The following is a 23,370-nucleotide window of genomic DNA, read 5'->3' as shown; positions in this document are numbered from 1 at the left end:
ACAAGCAGCTATACAAACATCAAGAGCTCACACGGAAAACCAGCAAAGAGGGGAAAGCTGAAAGATGGAAGAAGTATATAGAGGGTCCATAAAGGAATATGAACTTGCAAGAAATATTATAGAAATAGATGAGTGTGTAAATGAGAATGAGATGGGAGACATGATACTGTGAGAAGATTTTGACAGAGTGCTGAAAAGCCTGAGTTAAAACAAGGCCCAGGAATAGATAACTTTCCATCAGAACTACTGACAGTCTTGGTAGAACCAGCAATGACAAAACTCTTCCATCTGGTGTGCAAGATGTATGAGACAGGCAAAATATCCTCAGTGTTCAAGAATATAATAATTCCAGTTCCAATGAAAGTAGGTGCTGACAAGTATGAATATTACCAAGCTAACAGTTTAATAAGTAATGGCTGCAAAATACTAACAAAAATTCTTCACAGAAGAATGGAAAAACTGGTAGAAGTCAACCTTGGGGATTATCAGTTTGGATTCTGGAGAAATGTATGAACATGCAAAGTAATACTTAGCCTATAACTTCTCTTAGAAGATAGGTTAAGGGTAGGCAAACCTACGTTTGTAGCATTTGTAGACTTAGAGAAGGCTTTTGACAATGTTGATTGGAATACTCTCTTTGAAATTCTGGAGGTAGCAAGGGTAAAACATAGAGAGCAAAAGGCTATTTATAACTTGTACTGAAACCAAGTGGCAGGTATAAGAGAAGGAGTGGTCAAGAATGTAGTGAGACAGGGATGTAGCCTATCAAGCAATAAAGGAAACCAAAGAAAAATTCGGAGTAGGAATTAAAGCTAAGGGAGAAGAAATAAATATAAGGGGCATTAAAAAAGAAACGTACTGTAACCAGGTGAAGGATAATACATCACTCACAACCATGTGGGAATATCCTATTGCAAAATACAACTCTCCAAGTTTCATATTTTCTGTTGTACCACTCAAAGAATCATATGATCTTCACACTAATGTGAGAAGCATTCCTACCAATGTGCCAAATAGTGTAGTTATGGTTGTAGTCTAAACTATTTGTGATAATATGAGCAGATATTTCACTATCTTAGGAGCATGGTAGTTCAGAAGAATTGTATTACTGGTATTTTTCTTTAATTACCTTAATACAAAACAAACTAAATATTCTACCAAAAACTCAACAGCTTTTTTCATTAAAATCATGATAGGCACCCTTTTGAACCTAAATAAATGTTGGAAATATTGATAACTGTTCTTGTAACTATTAATAGTGACATTTAATTATGACCATTTGTCATGTATCATTTTATATTTTACACAGACAATACTGTTAGTGCATGAAAGACCAGTCTTCCACCACAGTGATTTTTCTCTGCTCCTTACGACGTCCTATAGTTCACTGTACTGCATATTGTTTGCTAGAGTTTATCAGCTTACTGCCAGTATGAGGACAAAGAAGATATTAAAACTCAAATAGAGGTTAGGAAAAAGAGTAAGAAATAATTTCAAACTCAGGGGTACAACTGGATTCATTCTACTTTGGAGTATAACCTTCTTTTTGAAGTTTTTTAAGTCTCAACTTAAAATTGGCCTCCTCTTTACTTAAAAGTTCGAGCTGAGGCTAAGTTCTCATTTTGTTTGTTACTATATTAATATATTCTGCGAGTATACTAACACAGAAATTTTAACATCAAATAAAGTAGGCCTGCTAACTGCTGACATAAAAATAAATCAGAAAGCATGATCAGGAAATTAAAGATTCTCTCTTTAGCTGATATAAAATTGGGTCCAAGGAGTTCATTGCTTCAGTCTTACAACTAAGGGACTCTCATTTTGCAGGATTGCGGTTCAAATTCCCATCCGCCCAGCCAGAGTTATACCCACATTCTTCAAGTTTGTGGATAATACATCTGTATAACTTAAACCCAAATTCTGGATCTATAATAGCACCATTCCTTCAGTCCTCAACCAGCAGCAGGTTTGTGGGAGCATACAGTATATGGTTGAAATGATGAAAGTGCACTTATGTGAAGCACACAGGATCATGCTATGGATTGTAACAAATGTATAATTTGGTTATGTTCCCATTCTGAGAATCAGCGGCCTTCTAGAATGAATGAGAACTTCAGTGGAAACACAGTACAGCGTATTTACTCTGAAGCTACCATGACAAAGTTGGGTGTTCATAAGGGAGTTTAGAGGGGATGAGGGGCAAAATGATGTCCAGGAGAACTCATATAGATGCTGTTGCATGACACATTATACATTGGTTTTAATGTCAAAGGCTAAGTGAACCAATGTACTACATTTGGTGTCTCAAGAGGCTCACTGAACTGTAACTGTTGTTTCCTAACATAGTTAGGTTGGATGTCAGCAATCTAAGTATGTTAATATTTATTGGATTCTTACAAATAATCCTTTATTAGTCAAGAATGCCTAATCACTAGGCCAGTAGGAGTGACACTGTCATTGTGTGTAACAACATTCACAGCCCAAAATATCTGTACATGCACAGCTCAATAAAAATTTTTGTCCCGAAATATATGCGATCACTGTAAACACTGCACAATAGCATTGCATCAGGTAGTGTCCCCATATTAAGAGCACTTATCACAACTACTGGTCAAATTTACCACTGTCACCTAGCATAAGAGTAATATGCTTGGGTCTGAGCAGGCACAGCAACAATTAAACACAGCAATGTTTCTATTATTAGATTTGGAGGCAGCTAGCTGTTTTAGCCAAAACTAGTTATCAATGAGTTTTGCAATCTTGAATACTAAAGTAAATAAGAATCCAATGCCAAACATATGCACTTGTGTTTTAGAGCAATTATCGCTTTAAACCATTAGGATTAAGTTTAAAGTGCACACCACAAAGCTGTTCTAACATATCACACAAGGACAACTTCGTCACGGTTAAGGTGAATGATGTTATAATTTAACTAAATTAGGGTTATATCCACCTCCTAGAAGACAAAAGCTCTTGCAGTAATTATTTTAAACATATGGCCATGATAAGGAGACCGGAATTTAATAACACTAAATATAATCAGCAGCAATACTGCTTCTGGGCACATCTGATGAGAACAAAATTGTGATAACATGCACGTTACCTAATAATGATTTTGGTCTGTTCGTTTGATATTTGTTATAAAGTATTTTATAAAAATAAAATTTTTATTAAAAAATTGCATGCTGTCAAAATATGGGGACTAGTGCAGCATAAGAAACAATTCTTTAAAGATTCCAAACTTCTAACCAAGGGCATTAGATACTAATAATCAGAAGATGATCTGAGAATAAATATCAGAACTCTGTTTTGCAAAGAATATGTCTATTACATTCTCTGTGAAAGTAACTACATGTTAAACGAAATTGTATGTTTCTAAAGTGACCCTCAACACAAGAAAATTCTGCGAGCTTCAGTCCCTGAAACACTCGCGAAGCAAACTGAAAACTGATAATGAAACCACATTCTGCGGCTGATAAGTAATTACTGGTTTGGACAACATAAATACATCATTTGTTGTGATGCTGTAAGTCTTATTGGCTCCAAGGTTTCTATAACCCAGCATTTAATTTCTCCCCCCTTGCTGCTCAAATTCGAAGCGCACAGAATTATGGGTATATACGCAACTTCCTGTATGATCACCTAATCGTCTTACGCAATATAAAAGTAGAGCTCAACAAAAAAATTTAAAATCGGTTTATTTTCCTCTATATGGAGTAGAGTGAGTTTATTTTTAAATTTTGGATATACTGCATTATCAATATCTTTGAAACTTTGAGTGTATACATTCGCGAACTTCGTACCCCTTTCGCGCATGAACACATTGGCGAAGTCACTAGAATTTCTCTTTCCGTCGCTCTAATCGTGAGTTGAACATGTCGTATGCAGCAGATAGAAGGTAAGTGATAGGTTTTTCGAAGCTGTATAGTAGATCCAGTTTAAAGGTTTATGTAAATGCTGTCTAGGGTATACTATTGGAAGCTCTAGATAATATTTTGTAAATTTGTTACATTGTAATCTGTGTGAACCGTATTGTCAAGGTTTCCAATGGTGTGGTGCGATTGCCAACATGGCGTTCAGGTATAATTTGACAATGAACGTGAATTACTCGCACGCTTTGGTTTAAAAGATGCTGTGTTCAATAAAATGATGTTGATTTAGTGCTACTTGAACGTGGCGTTTAGAAGGGATGGTTAGTTTATCTACCAATAGCTAAAGAAGTTTGGCACGTTTTCGCACTGGCACTAAGTGACACAGGTTTAATTCGTAGTTTTATTCGGTCTTGCGAGAAGGTTTGAACTCAAATACTCTTAATTTTGTGAGAATCAGTACATGTTTATTTGTGCTTGCGGGAACTGCTTATAAACTCTGTACTTTTGTGTTGAACTATATGGCATTGTGAAAGGAAAATTTGCTGTTCGTAGAATTCAAACTGATGTCAGCACAGAACAATTCCTTTATTTTCCAGGGTACTAGCGTTAAAAATAATTCTTAATGTAACTTGTTAATGTGGAGACCAGCTTGTTGGCTATGAGCCTATTTGGCGCGCGCACACCAGCAGATCGTGACAGCAATGTGGGAGACTCGTGCTGGTGACAGTGTAGTCGAGGAAAGAGAATCAATCACATGCTAACGGAATCGTAGATAGCAGGAAAGAGAGTTATAATGGAAGAATGTCTTTAATTTGATTTGTAAATTTTTATGGTAGAGAAATATTGTACACTTGCTTGAGTCGCCTCTTTGTGATGTTTGAGCAATTCCCGTACTGTAGTGGAACATTTTAACGAGGTTTTTGTTTGACAGATTTCACAGACAATTGTAATTTTAAATTTCAGAAATGACTGGCCTGCGGACGAGTCCAAAAATGGCCCAGAAAAGGACGCATATGAAGGACCTCCAGGAATGGAACCCGATGGCGTTATTGAGTCGAACTGGGAGCAGGTAAGTAATATGTAATAGCACTTTAACTCGTGGAAAAGCAGAGGAGCAATGTAAGCGTAAGAGCCGTGGAGTTTTGAAATTACTTGAATTTTGTTCAATCTTTGTAATACTATCCTTCTCTGGCTTGTGAAAGTATGAATTTTATCCTTAGGTGGTTGAGAACTTTGATGACATGAATTTGAAGGAAGAGTTATTGAGAGGCATTTATGCATATGGTTTTGAAAAACCATCTGCTATTCAGCAGCGAGCTATCATGCCTTGCATTAAAGGCCACGATGTCATTGCTCAGGCACAGTCAGGTAGGTTTAGTACTGGTCTGATTTAAGTCTTTTTAAATTGTACTCAGTGGAAGATACAACTTTTCTTTTTACTGCCTAGGTACTGGAAAAACGGCAACGTTCTCAATATCAATCCTCCAGCTCATTGACACTTCACTTCGTGAATGTCAAGCATTAATCTTAGCACCAACCCGAGAGTTGGCACAGCAGGTATCTTTTCCCAACTGATTATGATTTGTCATAAATTGTCAGTATATTGTTATTTAGTTCCTGAAATAGCAAAATTAAGTTGCAACTTGCTATTTACTGAATTGTATAAATTTTTAAGTAAACAATTTGCTCTTTTCATGACTGAAGTTACTTCTGTTACAGATCCAGAAGGTTGTGATTGCATTAGGGGATTTTATGAATGCACAGTGTCATGCCTGTATTGGTGGGACAAATGTTCGTGAAGATATGAAGAAGCTGGAGATGGGTGTTCATGTTGTAGTTGGAACACCAGGCCGAGTAATGGACATGATTAACAGACGAGCCCTAAGTAAGTGTAACTTTAATGATGCAACAAGTTTGGTAATAGTGCATTTGTTTATGAAGTGTAAGGGCAGTCAGTATATGAATTTCAAAATTGCATATTTTAGAAGCTGAAGGTGCCAAAGATTCACAATTTCATGTGAGAACACCTCTGTTCAAAAGCTATAGCTACTTTTACTTAGTAAAAAAATACTGTTGGTATGTATCTGCTACAGTACCAAAGTAAAAAAAAAATGACAAATTGTTGGCTGTGTATTTAAACTTTCCTTTCTGTAGGGTGGTAGTGTTTATACAGATGGATTAGAGTTTATATATGTTAGACTGTAACTGTTTATAAGAATTAATTTCAATGATTTTCCTTGCCTTTGTGATGTAAAAGGAAATAAATTAACTATGACTTTGTCATTCTTTCACATGGCATTTTGTTTTAGGAACAAATAGCATTAAACTGTTCGTATTAGATGAGGCTGACGAAATGTTGTCCCGTGGTTTCAAGGATCAGATATATGATGTATTTAAGACTCTTAATCCAGAAATACAGGTAATATGCTTTCATCTTCGTTGGTAATGTGAAGTAGGGTAGGCAAATTAATATTAATCTGGAACCCATTTCAGGTCATTTTGCTGTCAGCTACAATGCCTGCTGATGTACTTGAGGTGACAGGTTACTTCATGAGGAATCCTGTTCAGATTTTGGTGAAGAAAGAAGAGCTTACACTTGAAGGTAAGTTCATATGCTTCTGGATAACATCAGTAAGTTCAGTTATGATAACCCTGACATGTTCTTCATTCGCATTGGTGTGTCGGAATTTAAAATTACAAACAGAGCAAGTGTCTCAAGTGAGGCTGTAGCTCTTCAATTTGAACAGTTGTTAATAACACTATTGTGAGAGTGCAAACCTTTAATTTTAGATTTCTGTACAGTTTCTGTTCCATGGTGATGCTGAAATGCTTAGATGAGGGAAATTAGCTGTAATAGCTTGTCTGGGTTAGTGGTAGGCAATGCCCCTCATCTCTGAAATCTGGTTGATTTATAATGTAGCCTGTAGTCTACTTTAAATGGAATGTAATATTTGAGAGTTGAATGTGAATACAAAATTAGGTAGTAGTGATATGTTGTCTAGTCAGATCTGAAGTTATTGTAACATTTGCTCCATATTTAATATCATGCATAAGAATCTAATTTTGCAATTGGTTCAGCAGTCTCTGTTGAAGGAATTGTGTTGAAATTTGATCCATGTTTAGTGCACTTTTCTTTGTAAGAAGGCTTAAGGGGTAAATTCAGAAATCTATTACATAGTAGAAAAATACCTCCCCCCCCCCTCTCTCTCTCACACACACACACACACACACACACACACACACACACACACACACCTGTGGTTAAGGATGATAAAATTTGTGGAAAATAGTATGTAGATATCACACTTTGATGGTCTTAGATTCCCAAAGCTGCTTGTATATTATATACGTAAACTTCTAACTAACAAGTCACTTTGGGTGATGAACTTCGAGAGCTGTGCAAATAGCATTCATAGTTGAAAATGTAAGTTAATGGTATCGATAATGGATACTGGCTATTTCTTTGATAGGAAATGTAACGGGAAAAATCTGGTAAATGACCAGTACATAAAATTCATCATTTACAAAATTTTAAGTTGAGGTAGTGATTACAGGATTGTTTCAAATGACTACTGGAATCAAATATGCAGTAAGTTACGTATTATTTATATAGAAATCCAATATGGAATATGTGAAGAAGGCACTGAGTGTAATCATCTGAAGATGGGTGTAAGTCCAAAACTGTGATTAACATAGTTTCTTGGGTCCAGTCCGGGACATTTTTAAAATTACACAAGCCTTAGTTTACTGAAATATATTAAGATTTCAAAAGTTTGTTATCCTGTTACAGCTTAACATTAAGCAGACTTTCCTTTGTCATTGCTAAATAGCGAGACAAAAATGATTTTTCAATTTCTCCTGGTGTACTTAATGTCAAAATAGTTCATGGATAAACTGCCACAGGTCAGTGTCAAACAGGCACAATATTTTGCCAAACAGCCATGTTGCCATCAGGTGCACTTATGGCGATGTGGTCATTTGCTGAAATATTGTGCCTATTGGACATTGACATAAAGCAGTTCACCTGTGAAATGGACAAAAAATGAATAGTTAAAATGATAAACTGTGTTGATTAGTGACTTTGCATGCAAAAAATATAAAACATTGTGTTTGTTACGTTGCCAAATGACAGTGAAAAACGGGATCGGGAACCATGCCTCCCCGTTGTCAGTGCTTGTTCAAAGATAGGCTGAGAGGGCACAGCTGTAAAAGGGTGCTTAAAAACTTGACGCTGAACATATAGGTATAAAATTTTTAAAAATCCTCTCCAGCTTAAAATTCTAACCCCACACATTTTTGCAACCTCCAGACAGCACTACAAAACAGGACTGTCAGGGATTGAATGGCCTTCAGTTGTGACTGGTAATTGACTACTGAATTCTAACAATTGCACAAGAATTATTCATTAAAAATTGGCTGCTATTAGTGTCAAGTAGTAATCTGTCACAAATTTCCCATCTCTACATTAGGATTGAGACATTGTTCACTGTAGTGCTGTAATTACTTGCATCTCATTCTTTAATCCATAATGAAATTACATGAATTACTGTTGTTCAGTTTTTAGGAAACTTGAGGCTAGACATTTCTGCTTTTAAAGAGGCTGGAAAAGATTTATCCAGCCACTAATAGAAGGCCAAATGGTATGACACACACTTTTAAATACTTGAGTTATGGTTTCCTCAAGTGGTGTTCAGGGATGCATTGACTGAATCGGGCAAGGCATATACCAACAGCTCACATCAATGTATAATATAATGTAAAGACATTTGCAGTTCTTTTAGTGCAGCAAAATAAATTAGGACAAATGTATGTTGTTTCATTAAAATAGCCAGTAAGGGTTTGACGTAGAGGAAATAAAGATCGTTTTCTTTTTATGCACATTTTGAGAGAACTTATGTTTCATGGCCCAAAACTGGCAATCTTGCCTTTGAACCTACATCTATGTGATCATGTTGCCTTGCACTTGTCACTGTTTGGTGGCAGCAGCCAAACTTTCAGATGCAGCTACTGGGCTCCCTGCTTTGGAGGTATTGCGGGAACATAGGGGTGTGTGAAACTTATATATCATTCCTTTGACTGAAACTGTAACATTCTCTAATTTATCAGTCTGAAGAATGTGTTGTATTAGAAATAACTGATCCCTTACACCCATTTTCAATAAGGTACACAATACTAATGTGTGCATACAAGCTACACTGTTAATGGGATTTGGGGTGTGGTAGAAGCTAGCAATTAATACCATTACACTTCCTGGCAGATTAAAACTATGTTGCCAGACCGAGACTCTAACTCGGCACACAGTTTTAATCTGCCAGGAAGTTTCATATCAGCGCACTCTCCGCTGCAGGGTGAAAATCTCATTCTAATACCATTACAGTTGCTACTAAATGCTGTTCAGTAAACTAAATTTTCTTGAAAACTTTCCATACATTTTTGTTTAAATTGGCTATGAAGCAAATAGGTTAGATGCCTACATATGAATGTTGTTCAGTTTTGAGAATGTCATGAATAACAATGTAAAGGTAAGATGCATATGGAAATGAGCAAGGTATGTGAACACCGGATGAAACAGCAGAAATCTGATATACTTAATACAAAGTAAGGAAACATTTAAAAACTCCCCATGTTTGTTGCATTTCAAAGCCAGTCCTTTATCAGTGTTAGTTCCCCAATTCTTCAAAGTCATCAATGTGGTGACACTGATTAGTGTAGTCGGATGTCGAAGATTGGTTTGGAAGCTACAGTGGAGTTAAACCAATGGGTTTTAATGTGGCACAACTTTAAGGCAGATGTATAACATGTGAGAATAGCACCTGCAGAATATATCATAAATTATTTACTGTATATTTCCCGATCTCTGTCCATTACAGCTCCCTCTAGTACCATGGAAGTTACACAGATGTCTTTAACACATACCCAATGATCTTGTTCCTCCTCTAGGCAATGTTTCCTCAATGTTCCTTTCTTCACTAAGGAGAACCTCACTTATCAGTCCACTCAATTTTCAGCATTCTTCCATAATAATCTTCTTGAACATTTTGCGTGTCTCTTTTACCAGTTTTCCCACGGACTGTCAATCACTTGGATTAACGGTGTGTTGAGTTGTACATTTCTTCCTCAAATTAAGGTGTATCATTTGACATCACTAAACATATTGTAGCTAAAATTGCTATATTTGATGGGGCTAGTCTGCTTCTTGTCTGGTCCTGGATTCATCTGTTGTGTGTCATTTTACTTCCAAGGCTAGATGAGTCTTTTACTTAGTGTATTAGAGAAGTCAAAATCTTGACTTCTCTATAACCCTTTTCTGTTGCTCCTTGATACTTTTTCATTTACTTGTAATCCAGATTATCTGCTCAGTAGCTTCTTCATCCTATGCAATAGATTTTGTAATTCTTTCATTTTCACATAGAACAGCGCTGTCACCAATATTGGAAGGATTGGCCATGTAGTGTGCACAAAGAAATAATTATTGGGGGGGCCAGTACCTAACTTGTAATTGTCATTTTAAGATTTCATGCCTCCACCCCTCTATTTATTCCTTTTGACAGCTTTCTGCACTTGGTCTGCCCAAAACTTTTGGACCACAGAGAGTGTGTGTGTGTGTGTGTGTGTGTGTGTGTGTGTGTGTGTGTGTGTGTGTGTGTGTGCTCCTCCTCCCCCCCCCCCTAAAAACACACACACACACACACACACACACACACACACACACACACACACACACACACAAAATTGCTGTAATGGTCAACTGTGTTCCTGCTGTGTTAGAAGTGTTCTGAAATGGAGTAGCCATTACGAAGATTGTAGTGATGCTCTAATTAGTAAAATTTTCTTACAAAATGGCTGCAGAAATTTGTTGGCACATGGAGTATTAAACTAATGGTGTACAGCTGACATGACACTGCTATGGCGATACAAAGTAGCAAGGGAAGTACGTTATGCACATCTGTAGACCTGCTTTCCCATGTTTATTGTACACTTTATATTGGTGCACATGGAAACAGCTATACTGCTTCTCCGTTACTCGTATCAAATTTCAACAATATTTTATATAAAACTGTTTTTTGTACAAGAGCAGCATGAACAATGTCCCTGATCATTGTAGGACATAATGTGAGGACCTGATTATCATGTAAAGGATTCTCTGTGGATGCTACATCCAAACCAAAGTAGTAAGACTCGGTGGTTAGATCAGTCCATTGTTACAATGAAATCACATTAACTAGTGTTGTAAAATAAAGCTAAGTGTAATGGTTATGTTTTAACTTGATTTAATCCTCTTTCACATGGGCATTCAGATTGCCTGCCTCTGGAGTATCAGTTCAGTTGTGCAACTGAATTCGTGATTACCTGTATCAAAGTATGAAGTAAATGACAGAAAATTGAGCAACAGAGGTGGTATCCATTGTCCTCCAAAGTGTGACAGGCCCTCTGCTGTTCGTAATATCTGCACGTGAGTAAGGAAAAGTATGAGGTCATGGTTACATGATACAGTAGTGAAAAGCCTGTCAAATCAACTAATACATAGGAATTACAATCATGACAGTTTCAATTGGAATGGGCATGTTTAAAATGTTTTGGGGAGCACAAACCAGATTGTTTTATTGGCACAGAACAAAGATGCAACAGGTATACTAAAGAGACTGCTTACACTAAGCTTGGCTGACCCCTTGTAGAGTAATGCTGTGTGGTATAGGATCCTTACCAGATAGGAGTGACAGAGGATGTGCAAAAAAGTTCAAAGTAGGGCAGCTTGCTTCATATTATTGCAAAATGGGGGAAAATGTCTGAGAAAACAAGTGAGTTGGTGGTGACAATCATTAAAACAAAGGTGTGTTTCATTGTGAGATCTTTCACGAAATTTTAATCACCAACTTTCTTATCTGAATGTGAAAATACCTAAGCACAGCGAGAGTTTTCTGAATACGGCAGAAATTGGTAGATTTGATGTATATGAGTAAACAAATGATAAAAATTTCAGAAAAAAATAGATGATTTATTCAACTGAACGTGCTTCACAAATTGAGCAAGTCAATGTGTTGCTCTATCTTCGGACCCTTAATGCTAGCAGTTATTCAGCTTGGCATTGATATGGCTGTTGAATGGATATTGTGCCAAATTCTGGCCATTAGTGCATTATATCACCAAAACCTAGGTGTTTGGATGGCTGCCCATAGTGCTCCAAATGTTCAGTTGGAAAGAGATCTGGCAATCTTGCTGGACAACATAGGGTTTGTTGAGCATGAAGACAAAGCCGTGTATGGGTAGGCATTATCTTGCTGAAACGTAAGCCCAGGATGGCTTGCCATGAAGGGCAACAAAACAGGGCATAGAATATTGTTGCTGTGCTGCAGGGGTGCCATGGATGTTAATGAAAGGGATCTTACTATGGAAAAAAATAGCACCCCAGACTATCACTCCTTGTCGGTCTATATGGCAGGTGACAATCAGGCTGGTATCCCAGCACTGTCTGGTGTGTCTAAATTTCTCCTCACTGGTAATTGAGCCTCAGCTCACTGGGACTTGTCACCTTGACAGTTCTACTCCAATCAATGACATGCTTTGGGTGGAGGTGCCTAGGTCAATAATGGAGTATCAACCTGTTTGTGTCCTTTATCGTATGGCCCAACAACCAGAACTGATAGTCTAGGGTGCCGTGTCTTTTCCTCCTTTTATCTGTGGCACGCTTACAGCACAATGCTACCCGATGATATTCTACGCCCAGTTTCGTTGCCCTTCATGGCAAGCCATCCTCGGTTTATATTTAAGCAAGATATGTCCACCCACCAGCATGGGGCAAGAGTTCCTACTGCTAGTCTACATGCTTGCCAAACTCTACATTGTATAGCAAGATCACTGGATCTGTTCACGATTAAGAATGTTTGGAGCATTATGGGCAGGGCCTTCCAGCCAACTCCGGTATTTGATTACTAGATGCACAAATTGGTCAGAGCTTTTAATGATATCTCTCAGGACATCCAACAATCCTATCAATGTCAAGCCGAATAACAGCTTGCGTAAGGGCCAAAGATGGACCAACATGTTACTCAATTTGTGAAGCACTTCCTTCTGTGAATAAATCATACAATTTTTCTGAAATTGTAATAGTGTGTTTTTCTGTACATTTGTGTCACTTCTACAGATCTGTCCCATTCAGATAATTCCTTCGTGTGTGTGTGTGTGTGTGTGTGTGTGTGTGTGTGTGTGTGTGTGTGTGTGTGTGTGTGTGTGTGTTTTATTTATTTCGTCCCTAGTATACATAGGGCTAAATGATCAGGATAAAAGAAATTTAGCTCGTGCTAGGTGTTCATTTTTCCTATGTGGTATTAATGTGGTGTAGTAGAGAAAGTGTCTGAAGATAGTTTGGAGAAGCCTTTGTGAAGCACTTAAGTGTGAATTGCATAGTAATGTTGTAGATGTGTATCAGTGATTGTGCTGAGTGTAGTTATGAATTTCTGAAGATGAGTACTGAAGATTACAGGTGCAGAAACACCAGAATACTGATGTTAATGGGTGATGTCTTTGTTAGAAGTAAACTCTTGTAATGTTTCTCACATAATGCTGATTTTTGTGCTTCTGTGCACCTTTAATCTTTGTTGTTTGTTTTTGGTATGTTACATGTAGATTTCACTAAACTTTGTTTGTAGTCTCCCACAGGAGACAATAGTCCATGACTTTTTAGAATACTGATGACAAGGAAAAATCCTATGCTCTTTATAAATGAGAACATCATATATGAAATATTCTGTGCAAAGCCCCTAAATCATGTCGCTGTTGAAGGAGAAATTAACAATATATCGCATGTAGAAAATAAGACCCCCAAAGGATAAAAATGAAGGTGCTATATACTACGTGCTAAATGTTTTGTGTGTAAATTTTGTGAAGAAAAGTTTCAGAATAATCATGCTTGGGTTGGAAGTTCCTTTTTTTCTGTGCTTGTGAGATTAACATGCCTCCATCTTCAGCAAAACACAATGTTTCTTTTTCTGTGTATCCGAACATGCCTTGATTTGTTGAACATAATTGGTCACTTTCTTTCAGCTCTGTGGTGTGGAAAAATTGTATAAAAGCTTAAGTATTTTGCGTTTATCATGAATAGAATTTGTTAACGTTTCTATTACCTTAAGTGGATTGTGTATTCAGAGATAGATCCCTTGCAACCTCACTTCATTACAGGGCTTATGTATGTGTTGAGTATCTGCATAATTTGAACAACCTCTACAATTGAGGTGGTGGTCCCTTAAGCCATCATTGACCCTTAGTGTAAAAGCGGCTTCAGGTGCAGTAAAGTATGTAGGGGCTAAGAATCACTTATTTAGCACTGGAATAGTTGGTGTCTTTCTGAGCTTCCTTATGTTTATTTTTTCCTTCCTCTACATTCCGTAAATCACTTAGTTTGCTGAAATAAGTTCTATTGAAAGGTGTTCAAATTTCTTGCAACATTGCTTTCCAATTTTGATTGTACATTCACATCTTAATTGGGTTAATGTCCATGTATCTCCCCCACCCCACCCCCACCCTTCCCAACCTTTGCTGCCCTGTCTCTGAAATATTGATTTTATTGAGACTTATAGTGTAGAGAAGCCTGGTTTGAGCTGAAAATTGACAGTGTGGTAGAGATTTGTGTAGCTAATGAATGTGAATGACAAAGGATGTGATAACATATATATTATAGCTTGATTTCTTAGTTAACACTGTATGTAGTGCACATATTGTTACAAAAACTAAAACTGCAAGGTAAATTTAAATATTTTGTATTGAACAGTGAATAAAGTGTGTAGTATGAAAAATGTAAGGGGGTAACTATGTAAATCATGGCATTTATATGAACAGTGTGTGTGTGTGCTGCATTGTAAAATGAGCTGCTAGTGTTTTTTTACTGACATTTAGTCAAAATATTAAATGCAATTAAGTTTGCAGTAAATTAAATGCTCATTCAGTTATTAAACATGCTTTCCTTTCCAGGTATCAAACAATTTTTCATTAATGTTGAACGTGAAGATTGGAAGCTGGACACATTGTGTGACTTGTATGATACTCTTAGCATCACACAAGCTGTCATATTTTGCAATACACGTCGTAAGGTGGATGCGCTCACCGAAAGTATGCATAAACGTGACTTCACGGTTTCAGCAATGGTGAGGATTAATCTTCAAATAAGTGTTATTGAATTTAATTGTTGGGTGTGTGTTTAATGTTAAGGAAATGTTGTTTATTCTATTTGCATAAAGCTTTAGATGCTACATAAGGGCTTGTGGCAAATGACACAGGCATTTATAGTTTTTTACACTTTGTCTTCAAAAGCTTCTCAGCAATGTAAGAGTTCTGCATCTATAAAAACATCCTATAAGCCCAACTCTCAAAAAGCTGTAGAAATCTTAATCCACATAAAGTTTTGTCGCTGGTTAGAATAAATGTGGAAAATGTTTCTCATGTATTGACAGTTTGCCAGTGAAGTTTGTTATAAATAACAAAGTAATACAAAGATGCACATATGAAACTTGTTGAACTTTTGGGATTCTTTCATAGTGAATTAAGCCTCAACATTTTGTGAACGATGTGTTAATTTCCTTTTAGACCATTCCACAAGTTATTGAACTTCAGAAATATAAAAAAGAAGTGTAGAAACAAATTTCAAAAGCAGAATGTATTACGAAATGTTTCTTTAGAGTAATGTTAAAACATTTAGTGTGTGGTAATGTTACAGGCGTTCCATCTTTATAAATTTGGCTGTCCAAATTGTAGGAATTACTGATACAGCCATGCAGATAAAGCAGTCGCAATTAATTTATTCATACATTAGGTTTGAAAGATTATTATTTTAATGAAATTGGTATTTCAGGTGCTGACTATATTCCTCTTCTGTCAATTAGAATTTTATGGGTTCGAGTGTAGTGTTTATTGACTTGAGAAAGAAACCATATTAAATATTTGTAGTTTGTTATAGTTTGCAAGAAAAAGTCTTACGGGTGCTTTCATTATCATGTGGTGTTGTATTTATGTCAAGAAGAAAAACTGTAAAATTTGTTGCAGCACGGTGACATGGAGCAAAGAGAGAGAGATGTTATTATGAGACAGTTCCGAACCGGTTCGAGTAGAGTTCTAATTACTACGGACCTTCTTGCTCGTGGTATAGATGTACAACAGGTTTCGCTAGTTATAAACTATGATCTGCCATCTAATCGAGAAAACTACATACACAGGTAAGGAAACGACAAACTTCATTTGATTGTACAATACTTTTTGTCGCAATTGTTTAGGATGATTCGAAAGTTTAATAAAATTGGTTTTATCTTTTTTAGGATCGGTCGAGGTGGAAGGTTTGGCCGAAAAGGTGTAGCTATCAACTTTGTGACCCAAGATGACAGGCGTACGCTGGAGGACATTGAGAAATTCTACAACACGCATATTGATGAGATGCCTATGAATGTAGCAGACTTGATCTAAGTCTAGTGCTGTTCTGTATTGCCTCGAGTTTTCTGATGGTGTGAGTATCGAGGTTCTGGCCGCACCTATGGTTTCTGGACTGTCGTGATAGCGAATTATCGTACTTCGCTGGTCGGCTCTCGATGCACACTTTATTCTCCAGGCATCCACGCAGATTAGTGCTGTTCTTGGATCCTATCTGAGAGACTTGCATATGGGGTGTTGGGGGTTGGACTTCGCCATCCCTCCCCCCCATAAAGTGATTGTTTCTTTTGTCGGGGTGCTGAATTTGACAGCCCCTGATTGATTGACTGAATTTGGTGTCGTGTTTAAAAAAACTAACAGGCAGGTTATTTGTATGTTGATTAGTTAAGCTCCTGTTTTGTGTTACTTTTTTTAGATATAAAATTGCCTTGTGACGGGTTCAGTTTGCGTTATCAGGCTCTCAGTGCATGAGAGAAAACTAATACTGAAAATAAGTCAGCTGACTGTATTTATATTGAACTTTGGACCTGACTGTGCTTCTGTTGAAGTTCCTCCTTCAACCATATCTATTTTTAGTGCTTTCCTGGGTAGAAAAGATGTCTTTGTATTCATATTCTGTAAAACATATTTCATCATACGTCAAATGGGTGAACAAAAACTTTTTAAAATCAGGCAAACAGTTTAACAATTACACAGTGAAAAAACTCAGAATGATGTCATTTTATTGCCGATTCCAAAATACACATTTAATTTGGTTTCATACTCTGGTATTTTGTTGTCTAGGAAGATGTTTGGTTGGATTTTGGAAAGGATATTTTAATCAAAAAAGATGCAGGAGACGATCTAATTTAATGCTTAGTTTCCAAGAAAATCATTTTTGTATAATCTTATTTAGTGCGCTAATAAAAATTATTAAATTACATTGTTTTGCTTGTTAATCAATTGAAACCCTGTTTGAACATGGATTGCTTTACTGCGTCAGTTATTCAGATTTTTTGTGTTTTAAGGATAGGCAAGCTATCATATTCAAACTGCTTTTCTGTATTTACAGGCAATTTTGGCCAGTCCGCCAGTGAGAAGAAATTTTTGGAAATAAAGATCAAAATTTCCTAATTGAAGTCCAGCAAACAGTGGTTTTCTTATCGTTTGTATATTCCTAAAAATTCCTCTCCTTTGTGCCCTGAAAGTTTGTTTGATTGAAATTTTATATTTCAGTTTACAGTATTTTGTACCTCAAATTTTGCTAGATTTACTGGTTCTTATTTATTGAATTTTTAGCAGTTTATGAGCATGAACTTTGTAAATTTAGCAAAATATATTTTAAATAGATTGTTAATAAAGTTGTCAATTTTGTACTCCGAATTGATTTGGACCCAACACCATGTTTTTTCTGTTCTTGAACTATATTTCATAATGACTCACATCTGGCACTTTAATATAGTATCATTACCATGTTTAATATGGTAGTTTTTAGACTTTCTGTATTAAATCTTAATGTGAAAATCTGGTGAAACAGCCTTTTTCGTTCATTGATTTCAATTTTGAGAGCATGTTGACCCAGATTATGGGTGCAAGGTTTCAGATCTCCCTTGATGACAGTGTATATTGTGGAATAATTTCCAGATGAGCAGCAAATGTTTTATCGCAGCATTCCTGTAATAAAGATTGTTTTAAATGCTGAGGTTATTAGTAGAAGTGCATTTTAAATGTGTGCCAGTTATTGCCACTTATTGTATAAGATTCTGTGACAAGAAAATCAATTTCTTTATAAATTCAATGTTCTGTGGTTAGTCGTTCATGTCTGGGAGCTCCTAATGTATTTCCAACACACAAACAAAAAGGACAATTCTTGCTTCTCTTAAGATAAGTTGGCGAATCTAGAGTTGAATCAATTGCCATTGACACCTCTTTTCTTTGTAGCATTAGATCAACCGAAAAATCTTTGGTAGAGTAGGAAATGAGAACAAATTTTGTATCGTGTGTATACAATGGAGTTACTCATCAATAAGCTTTCTGTTTAAATTGTGCATCATGAGTCTTAAAACTGAGATTCTGGTCCTTTTGATTCTGCTGTGTACAGATTCTCAAAATTTTTGATTTTGTCTCCTAACCCAAACTGAGCAAACAATGTGGAAGGTACAATGTAGTTTCGTGCTGCTATGAACTGTACCAAAGTTTTTTTTTTTGCTTCATTAGAAAAATATTTGTCATCGGTGTAAATGTTCAGTAGTACAGGGTAAACAGAAGAAAACTTTTCGTGTATCAGCTTTTTACATATGTCATAACTTGGTTATAACGTCAGAAAATTTTAAAGTTGAAGGATATGCAGGAAGTATATGATGGTGAAAATGTTAAGTTTTTTTTTACACATAGGCTAAAATTTCCTGACACGCTGTGCAAACAATGTTTTCCAAAATTCTCATAGAAGTTTTGAATTGCTGTTAAATATATCTGAAGTGATGGGACATAAATTTTGTTGAAAGGGCAGAGACAATGAGAAAGCATGCAAGAGATGTTTTGAATTATAGCCAACACATTATTGGTCGATCTGTGTGTGTTGTTGATAGGAAGTCTGACTAGCAAGTTCATTTGGGAAGAATGTAGTGTTTTGGAAATTGATTTGTAGATGATGGAAATGGCACAGGTTTTCTCCACTGCTGTTGCCTTTGCTGATTGTATTGGAGTAAAAGATGATAAAAATTTTGAATTTTAATAATTTACTTTTTTACATTTAACTTCACATTTGTGATTCACTTCCTGACCAGCAAGGAAACTATTGGTGTAGGTAATATGCATTATGCTGCAGAAAAAAAGCTTTGATTCCACTGTTGGTAAAACTTACAGGTTGAAGTATAGTTAAGGGTACATGTAACCAGTAAAATGTTTGTGGGGAGCCAAGCACATAAACAAGGTTGAACTGATATTTCAAATTTTGGATCATATTCTTTCACATCTACGCATACCCTGCTCCATTCTAATTGTCCTTGGGTAAGTACTTTTCCACTCACTGTAACCATAGGACATAATTTTAACATTTTTGAAATTTTTTTGAACTCCTGATCTGTCCATCAAGGAATTCAAATTACTTTGTGTGAATTAACCCAACCAAGGTAAAGTTTTCCAGTGTGCAGCTATAGAGCTGCACATCGAAACTTCGTGCTCACAAGATAGTTTTCAAACATCTTATTTTTCTGTAGGCTTCTGTATAATTGTCTAGCTTTGACATCCATTTTCCAAGGTTTTTATTATTTATTTTGTATTTTTTCTTTGGTGTTCACTACTAATTTATCTCAACTATTCTACAGCTTTAGTCTTAAACATTTTCATTCATTTTCTCTCCCCACCTACATCCCATTGTTAATGGATTCTTCTCCGGTCACTCAACAACACGTCCCGCTCTTGAAGTGGTTACTAATGAACACATCATTTTTTTTTTTTTTTTTTTTTTTTTTTTTTTTTTTTTTTTTTTTTCTTCAGGGCTCTTCTGTAGAAATTTTCATTTTTGGATGTTACACCTTCTTTCTCAAAGATCTTGGTGTGCTTAGATTCTGCCAACCCTAATCGGTCTTGTGCTTCAAAGAGAAATCCTTGTGGCACAGGCACCACAAAATCACATCTTTAGGATACACCTGGTATGCAAGCTGTCTCACAAATTTAAGTACTTACTCTCTAACCACAACAAGAGTATTCCAAACATTATTCCTGAAAGCTACGCAATGTATTTTCTCCTTACTTTAAGTCTTTAAATATAGTTTATTCTGTGTGCCCATTATAAGCTAACATGCTGCAGTTGATAGGTGGTTTTAAATTATTGCATTTTCAGTAGGTCTACAGGAACATCTGCTCTAAATGTGGGATGTTCATAAAGTAACCTGTTATTTAAAAAGAGTGAATTACAGTACTTGTTTTATAATACTGTTGAAAGGATACAGTTTAATTTGCCTATTTAGTTCCCAGCCACATTGAGACATTTACTGTACCCTTTGATGAACTTCGAAATTTGACAATTGTAGAATGTTGCTGCCTGTATCTCCGGCATTAAATTTCCAGTGCCCGAATCTCGATATTCACTTTGTACAGAAAAGTACACCTAATCTGTGGAAAATGAATAAACAGATCAGAGGTGCTGAAGCTATAACCCTTTTCTCAAGCAAATGAATCAAATCTGCATTTGATACTTGGCGACCACTTTTCACATAATCATGGACATCGCCCATTTTTGAACATATTGACCATTGTTTTGCACTGCTTTCACACATTACCAAAGATTTGGGGTCCTGGGAATTTAATGCCAGATGGGTAGAGGTAGCAGAATTGCATGACTGTGGAATTTCAGAGCTTGTCAATTGCCGTGACTGTCTCGAAAAATGTGTACTTTCATGACATTGTAAAACATTCTATAAATTCAAGTTTTTAAAAAAAAATTGTTTCTTTATGAATAGTCGTCGTAAGTACCAGTTTGTCAAACAAGTAATGATGTAGAATGAACTAAAGTTTGTACACTGTTGGGAAATTAATACATTTTATTATTTTTCCATTGAAGGAAATTGGATTAACTGTATCACTGCCAATGATCTTTGTTCTAAATGTAGTATTCAAACCTATAAATGCTTTCTAAAAATTGAAACAAAATTTTTGGCCATGTGGTCTGCAAGACCAAATTATTGAGCATATCGTAGCTTATCAAAGTTCTACCGAAAAATAATTTCCTTAATTAAAAGATGTTACTTAGTTTGCTGATTTCACTTACATTCTTAGATGTACATGTAAGGGCTGTGGCCCATATATGTACAGCAATCCCAACCATAAAGTACAGAGGTGAGTTTGTGCTTGTTTAGGGTTGCACAGTAATTGGTAACCTGCCATTTATTGAAAGAAGAGTGGCAACGTGACACTGATACATAGAAAGAAAACAAGTGAGAGTGTGTGAAAAACTTGGCTTTGGATTGTAAAGTGTAGTATAAGAAATACCATCTGCCACACATTGTTTAGGAATGTGGGAAGTATAGTGACTGATGGAAAATTTTATCTTCAACAGTACAGTCATACTAAGTACACTGCCATAAATACTTGCTGTACAATACTTGGAAACAGCTGAAGACACTCCAACTCCTGATGTACATATAATGAAATATTGTGGAACATTAAGAGTAATGCACTAAACTCATATTGCACATTAGCCATATTATACACATATGAATTCTTTGGCAAAGACATCAAAACTGCTGAAATGTGTAAATTGTTTGGAGTTCGTATAAATCATAATTCAGTTTTTGGCTTTTCTGTATCTTCAGATTGGCAGTCTATTTACACACACACACAGTCAGGAGACTGTGTTGGGGCAAGTTGAAGGAATGATGAGACACACAGAGAAGGGAAAAGGCTGTTAGCTGGCATAGGTGTGTACGGTGGTAACAGTGGAGGTGGACTAGTGAAGATTGAGATTAATGCTCCAATTTATCAATAGTGAAATCCTCTGTGATGTGGAACATCCAGGAAGGTTACTAGAACGAAGGATATGTTGCAGTGTGATTCCCACCTGTGCAGTTCAGAAATTCTGGTGTTCGTAGGAAGGATCAAGGTGGTGCAGGCTGTGAAGCAGTCATTAAAGTGAACCCTATGTTGGTCAGCATGTTCAGAACTGGATGGTCCGGCAGCCTCTTGGGCACAGTTTGTTTGTGTCCATTCATGCAGACAGCCTTTCATGCCCATGTAGAATACGGCATAGTGGTTACAGCTAAGTTGTTAGAACATCTGACTGCTTCTACAAGTGGCCTTGCCTTTGGTGGGGTAGGAGCTGCCTGTGACAGGACTGGAATAGGTAGTAATGGGAGGTTATGTGGGGACAGGTCCTGATCTCGGTCTATTGTTGGGATGTGAGGCAGAAGGTTGGAGTAGGGATGGGGAAGAGAGAGAGAGAGTGAGTGTGTGTGTGTGTGTGTGTGTGTGTGTGTGTGTGTGTGTGTGTGTGTGTAAAAATATCATTGTAGTAGGGATGGGAAGGCTATATCTCGTCACAGAACACTGTGTTAAATTCATCATGTTGAGGCCTAATATTTTCCACTACGTTCCTGTAATATCTTCCATACATTGAAAGGATGGCCAACTTAACTCTTTACATGACTTTACAGTCTGTCATACTGTTTCGGAAAAAGGCTAGGTATTACTTTTTAAGATTAGAAATATCAAACATGATCTATAGAAATACAAAAAGATTTCGTCAGATTGCAAAAAATCATTTAACTTACTAATTGTCAGTGGTCACAGAAAAAGTCTTGTGCAGGGTGGTATGTGACTGTTGATCGGCACAGTCTCCACTCTAGGCGGTCATGTCTTTGAATAGCATTTTTGTAGTATGTGTCATAGAGGTTGATGGCTTACTACCAGATAGCAGCTCTCATAAGAACCATAGTGATTACAATTCTGTACTTCAAATTTGTTGGTTAAAATGAGGAACCTCAGTGGAACATGTGACGTGTGTACCACGAGAATGCTGCTTGGTTGTTTTCTTAAAACAAGAATTAAAATATATTAAGAGGAATAAGAAACGATAAAAGAAAGACTAGTATCAAATTAGTCAGTAGGTAATTGTGTGCTGATAAATTATAAAGTAGTGTGTAAATAAATGGACAGAGTGATATGAGGGGGTACCCAAAAATCCTGGAATTATTTTTTAAAAGCTATATAGCTTCAAATTGTTTACATAGCAACCTTATTCCATGCAAGATATTTTACATTACAACTATGACATTTATCCCACTGATGCTTCCAATGTTCAAAATATTTTTTGTTTGTACTCATCTTTAGAAATGGCTGACAGCAACCCCCCTCCCTCCCTTTGACGTCTTCAATGTTGTGAAATTGGTGTCCTTTCGAGCTGCTTCTCATACATGGAAATAATAAAGTTGCATGGAGCCAGGTCATGTGAGTAAGGGCCGTGGGACAGAGGGACTCTGCCTTTTTAGTCGAAAACTAACAGAGATGGCTGTCTGTGCAGGTGCGTAGTCATGGTAGAACAACCAGTCTCCTGAATGAGATTTTCACTCTGCAGCGGAGAGTGCGCTGATATGAAACTTCCTGGCAGATT

The 23,370-nt window shown here is 36.5% G+C and overlaps 1 protein-coding gene across 2 annotated transcripts; it reads left to right on the top strand.

The window, feature by feature from the left end:
• Nucleotides 1-3,836: 3,836 nt before the first annotated feature.
• On the top strand, nt 3,837-17,411 carry LOC124774795 (eukaryotic initiation factor 4A-I). 2 transcript variants are annotated; one of them, XM_047249510.1, is made up of 11 exons: nt 3,837-3,898; nt 4,836-4,941; nt 5,093-5,240; nt 5,320-5,429; nt 5,592-5,757; nt 6,182-6,291; nt 6,366-6,474; nt 14,838-15,010; nt 15,906-16,075; nt 16,175-16,359; nt 17,335-17,411. In XM_047249510.1, the coding sequence occupies exons 1-10, from the start codon at nt 3,876-3,878 to the stop codon at nt 16,317-16,319; spliced, it is 1,260 nt and encodes a 419-aa protein (XP_047105466.1). In that variant the 5' UTR covers nt 3,837-3,875; the 3' UTR covers nt 16,320-16,359; nt 17,335-17,411. The 2 variants fall into 2 exon arrangements, with proteins under 2 accessions (XP_047105466.1, XP_047105465.1); XM_047249509.1 differs by having other exon boundaries at nt 16,175-17,411.
• The last annotated feature ends 5,959 nt before the right edge of the window (nt 17,412-23,370 follow it).

Source organism: Schistocerca piceifrons, chromosome 2 (assembly GCF_021461385.2).
Source record: "Schistocerca piceifrons isolate TAMUIC-IGC-003096 chromosome 2, iqSchPice1.1, whole genome shotgun sequence".
Classification (NCBI taxonomy): domain Eukaryota; kingdom Metazoa; phylum Arthropoda; class Insecta; order Orthoptera; family Acrididae; genus Schistocerca; species Schistocerca piceifrons.
Note: the sequence above shows the minus strand (reverse complement) of the source record. Positions and strands in the feature narration are given on the sequence as shown.

Coding starts and splice junctions, on each gene's coding strand:
- LOC124774795 (XM_047249510.1), top strand. CDS start 3,876: ATGTCGTATGCAGCAGATAGAAG. Junction 5,241..5,319: donor CATTGCTCAGGCACAGTCAG/GTAGGTTTAGTA, acceptor TTTACTGCCTAG/GTACTGGAAAAACGGCAACG. Junction 6,475..14,837: donor AGAAGAGCTTACACTTGAAG/GTAAGTTCATAT, acceptor TTTCCTTTCCAG/GTATCAAACAATTTTTCATT.